This window comes from Stegastes partitus, unplaced genomic scaffold (assembly GCF_000690725.1).
Source record: "Stegastes partitus isolate 25-593 unplaced genomic scaffold, Stegastes_partitus-1.0.2 Scaffold2419, whole genome shotgun sequence".
NCBI lineage: Eukaryota > Metazoa > Chordata > Actinopteri > Pomacentridae > Stegastes > Stegastes partitus.
In genome coordinates this window covers 42,670-56,883 of record NW_007580150.1, presented here as the reverse complement: position 1 = coordinate 56,883, position 14,214 = coordinate 42,670, and the positions used below count along the sequence as shown (strand labels likewise).

The 14,214-nt window shown below is 43.1% G+C and overlaps 2 protein-coding genes across 3 annotated transcripts in view; both read left to right on the top strand.

The window, feature by feature from the left end:
- Window positions 1-995: 995 nt before the first annotated feature.
- On the top strand, window positions 996-9,893 carry LOC103374967 (caprin-2; the record flags this gene model as incomplete). Its single annotated transcript, XM_008305143.1, has 12 exons — window positions 996-1,041; window positions 1,134-1,258; window positions 1,670-1,754; window positions 2,817-2,866; window positions 2,965-3,072; window positions 3,159-3,260; window positions 3,362-3,502; window positions 4,889-5,033; window positions 5,128-5,244; window positions 5,463-5,524; window positions 6,234-6,288; window positions 9,194-9,893. Coding segments are annotated over 12 exons (1,605 nt in total), but the record flags the coding sequence as incomplete, so codon positions are not given.
- A 3,078-nt stretch (window positions 9,894-12,971) lies between these two features.
- ipo8 (importin 8) overlaps window positions 12,972-14,214 on the top strand; it is a 36,420-nt gene continuing 35,177 nt past the window's right edge. For both annotated transcript variants that reach the window (XM_008305142.1, XM_008305141.1), the window contains exon 1: window positions 12,972-13,174. In XM_008305142.1, coding sequence (XP_008303364.1) covers window positions 13,091-13,174 — 84 coding nt within the window. In that variant the 5' untranslated portion in view covers window positions 12,972-13,090. The remainder of the gene's footprint in view (window positions 13,175-14,214) is intronic.

The window sequence follows — 14,214 nt, the reverse complement described above, 5'->3', positions numbered from 1 at the left end:
TAATCATGTTCTGTTCCTGACCTTAATCAGATAACAGATGGCCATGAAATGTGCTGATTTTAATAATCCTTGTGTTGCTGATGCCAACAGTTGTGTCTAGAAGAACACGTCATTGTTCCTTCATTTCAGAACTGAAGCAAACCAGTCCTTTAGCTTATCCCCTCCTTCCAGTTGGGTGGCAGCGAATGCCTTATTGTTGCATATTGATGCGCAACAGAGGGTGACAAACTGAAACTATCGACATATTAAAGTTAAGGGAAAAGATCATAGCAAATCTGAATGACATAATTTCCGTCCAATCTCAAAACTATCTTGTCACTTCCCAGTGAACAGTTAAAATCATTTATATACTAATTCCATAATGACGTGTACTTTAGTCCAGCTTTAAGCCTAAACTTTTGACACAGTTGATTAGTTTCAGCTTTTGCACCTTTCTTCTCTGGGTTTTAATGGTGCTAGCTACTTCAGATAAATCTCTGGAAGTTTGCAGTGTCGGGTAGTATTCAATTCTCTTACCAAATGAGTTCTTCAAGCCTTTGAATCGGTTTTATTTATCTATATAAAAAATCTTAAATAACCCCATTTTAGTGCTAGAAACTGTAAAGATGCTAAAACTGGTCAGATTTGCAGCTTCCCAGTGGTCTTTTAGCTAAAACCTAACTTGGGACCTCTTGATTTAACTTATTTTGATGTCAGACACATTTAATCTACATGTCAAGCACAAGATGGGAGTTTCCTTGAAATACTAGCATACAATTCTTGATATCCATTCCTGCTCAGACTGTCAGCAAGTGAACAGATAATTGTGATGCTATCTGACATTTAAGGGTGGAGTTTACTGATGCAGAAGTTGGTCTAAATGAACAGGCGGTAAGTGATGCTGTAATACTCCAGAGTGAGCTCACTTAGAGAAGGTAAAGGGGCTCTGTTTGTCACTTTTAAACTGGTTGTTTAATGTTGGTCTCAGACAATTAATGCCATGATATTTTCCTCAGAGAAAAGAGACGAAAGCCAAAGGGGAGCAAAATGCCAAATCGGTGAGTACAGAAATGGTTTCCAGTAGAGCTGTCTGTACACTGTCTCGAAACTTGAATCTGTTTGCCCTCTATCCTCTAATGATTTCTGACAGGCAGTTCACATGGACATGCCTGTGGAGATTTTCAACTCCCCGTCTGCCTTTCCCAAAGATCCCATTCTGAGGAAGCAGCACCTTGAGGACCTCATGACAAAGATCCACGGCTCGTTCAGTTTCATGCAGGTGGACTTTGGCTGTCTCTAAGCCCATGTACTTTAATTGCTATCCTAAACGAGGTGATGCTGTGGTTTGTCAGGCTGTCATTAACCAGAGAGAATCTTAGTTTAGTGAAATTGTACTTAGTCTTTAACCATTTAACTACTCAATTGCTCTGTTAACTACGTGGGCAGTGGCATGGTGAATAAGTTTGGTGTAGCAGTCTGTAATCGGTTGAGCAAGTCCAACGTTGTGAACATGGAGGTTGTTACAGGTAGCCTGTTCCTCCCATTGCTAAAAGTCATAGATTTATCCTGGAAAGCTGGTAATGTACAACTTTTCTCCTTCTGACAGTGACACTGGTGATTGGTTTGAGTGTTTAGTCTGCTTTGTCAGTCACGACTATTGAAGAGTTTAAAAAGATGCCGTCCTGTTCAGGACTCTCTTCTAGATGGTGAAAACTCCCCAACTCAGGGCCACCCCAGACTGAAGAGACGGCCATCTGGATCTCCCTCTCCTCTGGGTAACTTACAACAAATCAACAAGTTTTGTAGTTTCCCACAATGATCCCAACTGAAGGTTGACTTGCTAGGTTTTTTCAGAGCTTTAAATTCTGTCACAAGGTCTTCAGCAGCTGATTTAGTTTATTTCTCATAGAAATAGAGGGGCAAACATGAGGGGGTCTTGGGTTTTTTGTTTTGTTTTGTTTTTTTTAAGTTGAAAACTAAGTTTGATGCTTAAATTCTGCAACAGTCAAGTCAAAGGTTCTGTCTGGAGTTTTGACCGCTAGTCGTGCTACCATGTAATGTTTCAAGCTATTCATCTCACCAAGATTGCTGGCTTTGCAAACATTGCAGGTTTAAAGATTTTCTAAATTCAGCTTTTAGTAAAGGTGTTTAGGTGTCTCAGCTATTCAGGACTGACTTCTGCTGCGGACAGCTCAAAACATGAGACTGTGCAGATTATCTCCGTAACAAGTCTACTGACTGCAGGTCATTTTGTGCTCCATATGCACGTCACAGTGACTTTACTTTACTCAATCTTAGGCCTTTTCTTGTCATGAAGTTGCACAGTTCTTTTAATACTAACGTGACACCAAATGTACCTCCAATGGTGCTCATTGGTAAAGTCATGGCATCAAACTCAATTTTATGTTAGATTTAAAAAAAAAAAAAAAAAAAAGTTCTGGTTGGCCCAGAGAGAGCAAAGTCAGGTGAAAACTTATTTTGAGTGAAACTAAGGTCTCAGATTTGTCTGGTTGTCAGGCCAACATACCACAATAACTGGACCTAGACTAGCCTGCAGGTGAGTCAGCTTCTGAGGACTTAGCAGAGTGGTTTAAGACACCAGGTGATTTTTTTTTTAATTTTTTGACCAATAACAGAGGCTTCAACTTGTGCTAAATTCATTCTGCAGCTAAGCTAATGGTGGACCAATAAAACCTCCACACAGCACTGGGTACAGACATACTTAAGCAGTAAACTCATGTGGAAATTGAACATTTGTGTGTTTGCATTTTGTGTCTTATTGAAAACTATTTTGGAGGGTAATTACTGAACATTTTTGTGTTTTTTCTTCTAACCAGCTCGGGCTGGTTTGAGAAGCCCTGCTGATGTCCTGCCCAAACCAATGCATGTGAGCGGACACTTTTTTTTTTTGTTCTTTTCCTGAAGAAGTCAGGTGTGAGGTAAGATGAAAATCATTTGGGCTTCATCTTTATTTCCCTCATTCAGTCCACCCCACTGCCTGCCAGGCTTATGGAGTGCAAAGCCAGTCTAAACAATGGGGATCAGTGCCTGGAGACCTTCGACCAGGAGCCTTCTGCAAAGGACCTACCTCATGTAAGACACAGTAACTGGCTGAACAAATACAACAGTGTTATGCCCCACATTTGTAGGTGGCTGGTAAAGTGGTTGTGTTTCTGCAGGAGCCACTGCACCTGGCTGAAAGAAAGGCGTTTTCCTCACCGCCACTGTACCGCAGGGAGTCGAGCATCTCTGTCAGTCTGGAGGAGAAGAGCAGTCCTCGGGTACGTGGGCGTCCGTAACCATGTCAACTGATGAAGTAAATGAGTGACTATGAAGGTTTGCCAGGATGGTTTTTTTTTGTGTTTCCTTTAACCTTCCACAGACGCCAGTAAGTGATTCAGGGAAGCAGTCCCCCTCTAATGGGTTGGCGTCCTGCTCCTCTACCCCACCTCAGGGACGGAGTTTCACTACACCTCCAACCAGGCGAAGTCTCACCTCCACACAGTTTCAGAACATCCCGTCAGTAAGTTTTACCAAACCAAGCTTTTCATTAGTCTACGTCTGAGGTTCACCCTCCACATATTAGTTCTACCTGTCTTGGAATGATTCAGACCTGATATACAACAGTCTCAGTTTTGGCCACATTAGGAGTAAACCTAATTATACAAAATGGTAGGGGCAGTAGACTAATAGTGGTAGGCCGGTACTGCTTGGAAATGAAGAAATCTACATTTTTCTGATTGATAAGGAACAGCATGTTAGTACCAGGTAGATGGAGGGTCGTCTGGTGTAGCGTGCTGGTCTTACATTTGGTTGGGTTGTGAGTGATTGAAATATTTATTTCAAATATGTAAAGACAAGTACCAAGTAAACAAAGAATTAATATTTCATATCTATAAATATACACTTACTGTACATATTTGAAAAGGAGTGAGAAGTGTATAAAAACTGATTTAATCCCACCCCTTTTCCATAAATTATTGACTGATCATTTCCAGTTTCCTAAATATGATATACAATTTCTGTTTATACTTATGATACAATATGATGCTACCAATTTATATATCTATATAAATATACACATACACACATGTACATACACATGCACTCATACTAAGGAAAACCGAATGAGAATAATTCATAGTTACCAATAAGTAAAAAGATAAACATTAACTCCTGTAAACATGTGGCGTAGGTCAAGCCCCCTCTTCATCCTCGTATCGTGTAAAGATCATGTTTTTATACTTTATATACTGTTCCAAACATACAGCTGGTGTATGTTTGGAACAGTTTGAATGTGGAGTTAAAGCAACGTCCACAGTCTTCCTCCACATACTGAGACACAGAAACCTTTTCTAATGGTACGGGCACTGCAAGTTTTAAAGTTGTGTTTTCTTAAGTTCTAGCTGCCTTCTCGACTACTGAACAGCTTTAGATTAGAAGGTTTGCTTTTCAGTGGCATTTGTGAGACCGCAGCCTTGGTTCCAGGTATGAATTAATTTGCATCAGCCTCATATTTGCTTCTGACTTCATGTGAAATGGGGTTAATTCAGTCCAGAGGATGGTGGTGAGACATCAGAAAGTGTTTGGTAATAGCTGAAACTTCACCAAAGAACATTAGAAGGGAAATCTTTGTTTGTTTACACACTTGTCCCTTTTGACGGCGTGCCATCTAATGTAACTCATACATAGGAAGTGTCAGTGGGTTCTGAATGCTTGCAGTCATAGCAGGATCAGTATCAAATGTGAGCGCAGAAGAATAATTAAATAACACATGAACACATTGTATTTCCAAATGTGAACTGAAATCTGATTTGACTAGATCCAGAGAGTCTAAACCATCTGGATCTGAATGGGGTTCTGCACGTTGCTTCAACTTACTCTGGTGTCTATGTTCTGCTTTTTGTAGGTCTTCAAGGTGAACGCCTCCTTACCCCAGAATGGGGAACCAAACTACAAACCAGACCCTGCAGCTTTCTCCAAGCCCATGTACAGCACTGCCAGCACCCAAACACCACCTGAGTTTGCTCCCTCAGAAGATGAGCTGCAGCCCGGTAAGTTGATTCAACTCTTTGTTTCCCTGAATGCTCAACCCTCATGGGCTGGATGGTCAACAGTCAACACACTCTCGCTGTATGCCCTGTCTAGTGTATCAGACAGATTACACATTGGGTAATGGAGGACAGCTCTTCCTGTCCCCTGGCCAGTCGGGTGGAAGTGTGAGCCGACCCAGCCGGTCATACAGCACCAGAGGATCTGTGAGAGGTATGGCACGTGGTGGCAGGGGACCGGCACAAACCTTTCGCTCCTCTGGTTGGCACCGAGGTACCTATCCTCAGGTTTCCTTCTTCTCTGAAACTGAGTTTTCAGCACTTCTTTAATTTCTCACCTACTTTTTGCTCGACATCTGTTCTGGTCTTGGTTAAACCTAATCTGAAACTGATCGTGTTGAGGTTTTTCTAAAATGGATTTCTGCTCCCCAGGAGGATCTTATAACCCCCAGGCTAATCTCAGGGATTCTGGCCCTATAGCCTATACTACTAGAGTAAGTTAATCCTTCATATCAAATAAATGAATGTTTTAATCCAAGCCCATGTTGTATATCAAAAGCTTCATGTATTGCAGATTGTGACACTGGGCAGCATAGGATAAAGACTGCTATGAATGAGTCTGATGTTAGCATTGGTTTTCAAGTATTTTGATGTCTTGAGAGAAGTGAATGCTGCTTTGAGTTGGCAGCCCAGCTATTTGGAGCAGATTCTAGATGTCTGCAGGAAGGTCGGGTCTGGTCATGACTTCTAATTTATTGGTTAATTCTTAATATTTTAAAACCTTTTTGCAACTCAGTCCACAAATCTTTGACTTCATCGCAGCATTGTTCTCTACGGCCACAGCTATCAGAACCTTGAGTACACGCACGATCACCAATTAAAAGGAGTGTCTGCAAGAGTGTACAAAAACTATAACTCTGTCCCCTGACTTCATTGTAGTGATTCTGCTGAGTACAGAGTGGACGTATTGGTTAAAAATGACACCCAAAGAACTGTATTTCTTAAAGTCATGTTTTTTGGGGGTTTTTTTGGACCATCGTTGTGTGTTTGACCCCAGCAAGACAAATCATGCTAGTAGAAAAAATATCTGCATGTTATGTAGCCCGACAAGCAACACATGCTCCAAGGAAATGTTTTCATGCAGCCCTGTTGTGTGTCTGCATATGTTTTTATAGTGTCTCTGGTTTTTTTTTTTTTCCTCAGGATGCAGGACACCATCACAGCAGCAGATGTGGAGATGGGAGACATAACTCCAGTGGTAAGCTCCAGCTCCAGGTTTTTGTTGTTTTTTTACAGCAAAAATCTGCTTTTTGTTAACTTATTTGCAGTCGAGCAGTGTTGAAGTGAAATGTTTCCTGTCAGCAATTCTCGTAGATTAATCGTAGCAACTGGACCTGCTTGAGTTCCTTGAAGATGTTCTACCCCTCATCCAAGAGGCTTCATCAGGTCTGAATGACTAGCTGGGAGTTCCAGATACTTATCAAATCAAGTTTGTCATGTTGCTGTACATACACAGTCGTACAGGCAGGATGAGAGAGCGTTTCTTCAGGATTATTCAACCAGCAAGTTTGCTGAATGCACATCTGCGATAAGACCCTTAAACGTTCACTCTCGCTGTCTCCTGAAGGGGGCGCTGCGTCCATGCGCGTCACCATTCGTTGAACATGGTGAACCTCTTCAGGTCCTGGTAGGTCTTCAGGGACACAAAGACACAAATGATGGTGTGACGATGGTGAAGCTGCCGATGCTGCCCAGAGCGTCTGTCTGTCTGTCTGTTTGCATCCCCTCCAGCTGTCTGTCTGTCTGTCTGTCTGCATCCCCTCCAGCTGTCTGTCCGTCCGTCCGTCTGTCTGTCTGTCTGTCTGTCTGCATCCCCTCCAGCTGTCTGTCCGTCTGGGATGCTGTCATGGAGCCATGTTTCTGTTAAAGCAAATGCAGTAGTCTTTCCACTCTCTAAACGCTCTTAAAACGCTCTGTAAGGATATCAGTATCTAGAACCCCCAACTAGTCAGTCAGAACTAATGAAGCCTCTTGGATGAGAGGTGGAACGTCTTCAAGGAACTCAAGCAAGTCCAGTTGTTAGGATTAGTCGACCAGAACAACCATGACCTGGATGACTGAAAATCTTCAGACTTCCTGTCAACAATATTCAAGCATTTGTAAAAATTGGATAAGAATAAAATTCACTAGTTTCAATTGGTTGCTACTCCTGAATAGCAGAATGTAGACATTGTACAAAATTCAAGTGTTACAACTTGATTAAAATCATGTGACGCCATGAGCCTCACTGATGCTGTCATACTGGGTTACTTTTGCAATTTAGTTGGAAGTAATGAAGTATTGGTAAGGTTTGCTCGTTTAGTGAGGATGGTTCAACTGTATCTAAATTAAAATGATTAAGGTTGATTTTGTTCGAGGGATGAATAGGCTCAGGTTCCACTTAAAACGTCTTCATGTGCTGACTCCAAACTTATGTATCTGTCAGAACCAGAGTACAAGTCACTGGTACATCTATGCAAAATGATGTGGTAAATGTACTCATAAGTCAAACCAGAAATGTACTGACCTTCTTTCAAAATGGAAGAGTTTGAGACTTGTTTCGTTTCTGGACGTATTGGAAATTGTTTGAAATTGGCACCACTTGTACTTGATTTCTCTCACAGTGGAATGATTTAGTTTTAAGATATTTGGAGATCTTGGTAAAGTCCTTTGCCAGCCAAAAGATTGACGGTTTTTCTAAAGGTTTCTCGATCTTTGCATGATGACGGCACACACTTCAGTAGCAAAGAGCAGCAGATCTATGACGTCAGAGGTTTAAATAAGACTGGGTCCACCTGTCACCCTTTAGGGAGGTTCTAATCATTAGCATCAAATATGGAACCAACCCCTGATTGTAATGAGATGGATCTGAAGGTGTGATAAATGTACAAAAATGGTACTTGTTTTTCCAGCTGACTGATCTATTTGTTCATTTTAATTCCGAAAATTATTACCAAATGTCAATTTTATGTTTTTTGAGTAGATAACCTTTGTCTGTCGGCATTGTTTGAAAAAGAGCAAAGCTGAAATATTTTCAGTCCTACTAAGGCCTTGTCCGCATGTAGCAGGGTTTTTGTAAAACTCAATATCCTCCCCCTCTGTCTAGGAAAAAAAACTAACATACACACCACCTCGTTTCTAGAAAAAGCATTCCTCCACCCCTAACCGAATTAGTGCGTTGTTCAGCACATTCATGTTCTACGTGAGGATGTAAGAACTCAAACAACAGGAGCGACGACCGGGACACACAGAAGTTGTCACGCTGTTCCTCCGTCTCAAAGTTCTCCCACCAGCTGGCAGTGCGTCCAGGTCTGACCCAAAACCGGCGTCGGTGTCTCTGACGGAGAACATGCCTCAGACGTGGAATGGCAAAATAACCGTCCTGAACGGCGTCCTTCGCCTGTGTTCCTGTACGTGGAGCGGTATCTGGACCTGGACCAGAGACACCAACACAGTTCTGAGGGCGTCCACGCTGTTTCCAAATGTAAACACAGGTCACAGATGTGGTGTAAAGAACATATTCTGTCACAGGCAGTGACGTTCTAAACCTAAAACCGGATATTGACGTCCACATGCAGATGTGTAAACGGAGGATTCACAAATCTACACTTTGGTCGGAGGTTTTTGAAAGAATCGTTTTTAATGCCATAAATCTGCGTTTCCTTGTGGATGACAGGACACATCGTAGAAACAGATCTTGGTTTTGTGAGATACCCTGATACGTGTGGACGAGGCCTAAGACTATTTGCTTCCGGTAAGACATGCTGTATACTGACTACTTGATCAGTCAAGCCTGTACAGATGAGAAGTGCAATAAGTAGTTGTCAACTAGTCAGAGGAAATGCATCACAATGAGAAATGTGTGTGGGTGTCGAGGGAAGGGCTTTCAAATGTTTTGACATACAATTTAGTCAAGCAATAAATCAATCTTAAAGGCTCCTTGTATTGACGTAAAATTAGAGTTTAGATTTCCCAGAAGGATTGTACCAACGGGGAAAACAAACAAGAGTTTAATTCTTCTAGACTAAACGATGCAGCACATCTTTTGCACCACAGTCCTGATGTTGTATGCGTTACTCCTCACACTGTTGCGCCCTGTTAACTTTTCCATCTTGGCTCTGCAGCAGTCTGGAACGACTCTTCCCAGGTGAGCAGTCCAGACCTGCAGGGAACCTTCACGGTTGTGGACTCAGGCCATGAAGATTCCCTGTCAGTCTCCACCTTGGAGGTTCCACTCACCCCCCACAGCCACCACCACCTGCTGCCAATGCAACTCTATCCGCTCTCCCAGCCGCTGCGAGTGGCCTTCACCGCCTCACGCACTGCCAACTTCGCTCCGGGCAACCTCGACCAGCCAATCGTGTTTGACCAGCTGCATAGCAACCTAGGGGAGATGTATGACACCCACATCGGCCGCTTCACCTGCCCTGTAAATGGAACCTACGTCTTCATCTTCCACATTCTGAAGCTTGCAATCAACGTGCCACTCTACATTAACCTCATGCGCAATGAGGAGGTGATGGTGTCAGCGTATGCCAACGATGGAGCCCCAGATCATGAGACAGCCAGCAACCTTGCAATCCTGCCTCTCTTCCAGGGCGACCAGGTATGGCTCAGGCTGCACCGTGGGGCCATCTACGGCAGCACTTGGAAGTACAGCACCTTCTCTGGCTTCCTGCTGTACCAGGACTGAACTGCTGCTGGCCCATCAGCCCTCTGCTCACAGCGTGTGGACTGTTCAATTTGCACTAAATGGTGATGAATCTGACATTTCAAAATTGTGGTCTGGCTTTATTCACCATATCGCCCATTCATAATGAGGTCTGTCGTTGGCCAAGAGGTAGGATCCATACTCGCAGCCATTATCTACATTTAAAATGGGTGTCATGACTACATGAGGGAAAAACACAAATGCTTGGTTCCCCTTCCATGTGTAGTTCACAGTGGTGGTCTTTCCTGTGACTATGATACTCGTACAAGTGGGCCTTAAAGTCATGTCATCTTGCTGTAAATCACCTTGTCGCACTTCAGCCCACGGGTCTGAGTTCAGCGAGAACTCTGATGCAATGCTATGAACATGTGCCTTTTGTTTTCTGAATGGCTTTTGGATGACTGAGTGAATGGCTGACCTATCCGGTGATTTATAACTGACTCTACTCGCAGCACTTTGCTTGATGTTGGGCTCCAATGTATTTAGCTGAGATGGAAAGATTGTGTTCTTGGTGGTGGGTACGGTGTCGAACACTTTATGCCGAACTGTTGCGCTAACAGACTACTGTGGAGTGACGGAAGTGGTCTCTTGATGCGGCTAAATAAAAGATGAGCAGTGAAGGTTGGGTTTCTTCTCTTGAATTCTCTTTGTTTTGCATTTACAGAAACTAAGTATGCACATCAGTGTTAACCACTTATTCAGTAGAGAATTGTACATTGTTGACTCTGCAGCTTGTCTAGCCAGCGCCACTGCTGGACACTTTTCTGAAGCGATGCTAATTTTAAATATTGTGAGCAGCACAAACAAAGTTAATTTATCTACAAGCCTTGAAAACGAATCGTTCAACTGAGGTGGTTTACTCCTGTCCAGTGTCAATTATAAACTGTATCAGAAGTTGAACAGAACTTACTTATGTAAAATTAATAACTGACAGTTTAGATTTTACTATATTAAAAATACAGGCCTTACAGTAGGAACTCACTGGAACTCAAATTTCATTACCGAGATTAAATTTTTAAAAATACTTGGTCTACCTTTTATTTTTGGCAATAGACCAAGTCCCTCTCACCATGAAGGATACCAGAGTTGCACACATTTCTGGAGAGATGGTCTGCCATTGTTGAGACTTTACTATTTTTTTTTTTCCTTTTTCTTTTTCCAGGTGTTCAGAGGTTGTGTTCCTCTATCTTTGTTTAAAATGCCCCAAAGCTGTTTGATTGGATTCAAGTCAGCTGACACACTTGGCCACATCATAGTTTTAACATTTTCTTCTTTGAAAACTCCCGTTGATTGTGGCAGTGTGCTTTGGATCACTTTTATGCTGGATTATTTCTCTTTTGTTAAGCTTCTACAAACTGGGAGTGAAGCCAGTATTTTGGTATATCCACACACATTCATGGTGCCATCTATACTTTTTGAATCACGCCCCATATCATCACTCTACCACCTCTGCTTTACTTTTGGGATGATGCATTCACTGTGGTGGTCCTAATGAGCTCCATACTGAACTCCATCTCAGTCAAACCGTTTAATCTTGGTCTCATATGACCTAAGAATGTGTTCCCAGGATTCACCAGGTTTATTTTCATGTTCCTAACGTTCAAAGTTTAATTGCAGTTTTGTACCAAACAGCAAGCAATAACTTCTTTCGTGCACACCATCCATACAGAGTAATGCACTGTCCTTTACACTGTCTGAACTGTCACAGAAACAGATTTCCACCTATAACTCCTGTGTCTTCTGTTTTTCACAGATGGATTTTACAGGTAGCGCACTGTCCATAGCATTATTTTAGGAGGATGACTGCTGGAGCTCTGATCAGTGGTACTACAGCTCATTCTATACCTCCTGATACAGCTGTTTCATCTGGCTTTTAGTTGGTCACTGACTTTCTTGTATCCTCCATCTTTGAAATCACACAAGCAGATTCTAAAGTTTCTCTGGTAATTCTTCATGTGGAGCCAAAATACAGACATGCATATAGACACAGCTCAGACAACCTAAACTGAACTGTGTTCACGTTGTTCGGCCAATGGAAGTCACAGTTGTACTCACTGTTATTGCAGTGATCACAGGTTTTCTAACTTGTCAGTGATCACAGATGTAGGTGTATGAACATGATCGACTGCGGTATTAATATGAATATATTCATGCGCTCTGCTCATAGAAAACTACGATGTCATATTAGACAACCTCAAGGAAAGGACTGGTGACAAAATTAATATATTTTCTGATTAAAATATTTTGTATATATTGAGTCACTGTCAGTCTTTACACCAATGCAAATTAAGACTACTATAAGCATGCATGTTAATCAGTTCCATCCTGTGCTTAAAAAGAATGGGGGTGCTATGAAGACCCCCGTACAAGGAGTGGAGGACAACTGAGCACCAGTGATCTAGATGTGGCTACTCTGCTATTTACAGGATAAAAAAGAAGCCAGCTTGAGAGAAGTCTGTGGTTGATATGTTGCAGTAAAAACAACAGAAATCCACTTGATTTTCACACACTGGAGCAGCCGACGGCAGAACTTTGGTCGGCTTTGCTCGAGGCTAAGATATTTGAGAGTTTAGCAGAAACAACCCTAGATGGGTGTCTTGGTGGACTGAGAGGCAGCTGCTCATTGTGACTGGATCAGCTGGAGGCACTGGGCAGGACGGGTTAGACCAAGTCTGACCGGATCCCTACTGGTTTGTAGCACTGAGGTCAAATTTTCACTGGTTTGTAAAGCTGATAGCTAGTTGTGAAGGGGCTGAAGGAATAGCAGACGGAAACATCTTAACAGCCTTTATTTTACTCCTCCAACTCTGTGGCAGCCACAAAACCCAGTAAAATGAAGTTTCATCATATGGGACCTTTAGGCCTAGTTCAGACCTGCAGGTTCAGCACTTGGGGGCGGCAGCACATTTCTTCGTGTCACACCGCGGAGACGACGAAGAAGAAGAGAACCGTAAAGTGTGTGTTTACTTTGCTTTACGCCCACCGACGGCTGGTTGCCGGTAAAACGGGGCAGGGCCCCTGTTCTCCGTCAAGCTGCTGGAGTTTGACGGAAACAACAGCGGCTGCCCTTTCAAATTAATCCTCCAGCCGCTGCTCACAGCACAGTTCTGAGCAGCTTTCAGCTGACGCGTCTCTTATTTTGAAAAGGCTGACCGGTAGCAGTCTCTGTAACTTTCGTAAGTTTTTTTTCGTGCTCGGGCCACAGTGAAAGCAGAACCAGAACGTAGGGCCGAATTTGGGCCAGAAACGTTAGCTAACGCAGCGTGTATGCGAGAAGAAAACACTGAAGGAACCGTGGAACTAAACACACATGGATCCCAACCGGATAATCCAGGCTCTGAAGGGGACCATCGACCCGAACCTGAGGATAGCAGCGGAGAATGAACTCAATCAGGTGGGCTAGCTAAAGTTGCTTTTTGTTTGTTTGTTTTTGTCGGTGAGGGCCATCGTGGACCCTGCTGGCCCGGGAAGGATGCCGGTGTTTGTGGAGGAGGGCAGGCCGTGTTTGTGGGGATATGGCGGCCTGCTGAGTGCTTCTCCTGGTTCGGGGAGCTTGTGTGAGGCCTGAGAGCAGCAGTGTGGTGCCCCAGTCCGACTGCAGCTCGGGAACAATAGGAGGCTGATCCGATAGCCGTGTGCACCGGGGACCCAAACTTTGTCCTGTCAACACCAGAACACAGCACAAAGCTGAGCTGCTGCTGCACACTGCTGGGCTGCAGAGGAGTTATGTAACCAAACAAGCAGTGTAGGCTAAACACAGAACCACCACAGCCCGTACAGTGAGCGAGGAACACAGCTGGAGCCCTGATGTCCTCTGAGGCCTCCACTGACCTGCCTGTGACTGATAGTGATTCAGAAATGCACGGATTTCTGTGGTGCCTCTGTCCTTGTGAATGTCATTCAAATGCTCTGTTATGATTGATTGTATTTTTATTAATGCATGCAGACCAGTGGTGGAACCAGACAGGGTTTATAGGGTTCACCAGGCTGAGAGAGTTCCTCACATTGGAGTGGCACAATATCAACAAATCACCGCCAAAAAGTGTCAGATAGGTTAGTTATTTTGGTCATCTACTTTGTTTGTGTATTCAAGCGAGACTGCCAAGTAGAAGTACATATACCTGTGTACTCATATGATTAAAGCTCACCTTTTTAGTTGTTGATAAGGTAAAAACATGTTAAATGCTTATGGCAAACTTGTCCTCAGTCTGGTCAGGACACCTACCTGCGTCCCACGATGTCCGTCCAACCGTTGGTTTCTTTCTTGTGGGTGACCCTAATCATACGCACTTTAGCTAATAAAAACATGTACAACCAGATTTATTAGTTGCACATAAAAACACATGCATTTTTATTGTCTCTACGCTTTTCAGTGACAATAATACAAAGTCTTTGAATTGCTACAGAACCAGTGTGATCATTCTCTGGTTTTGC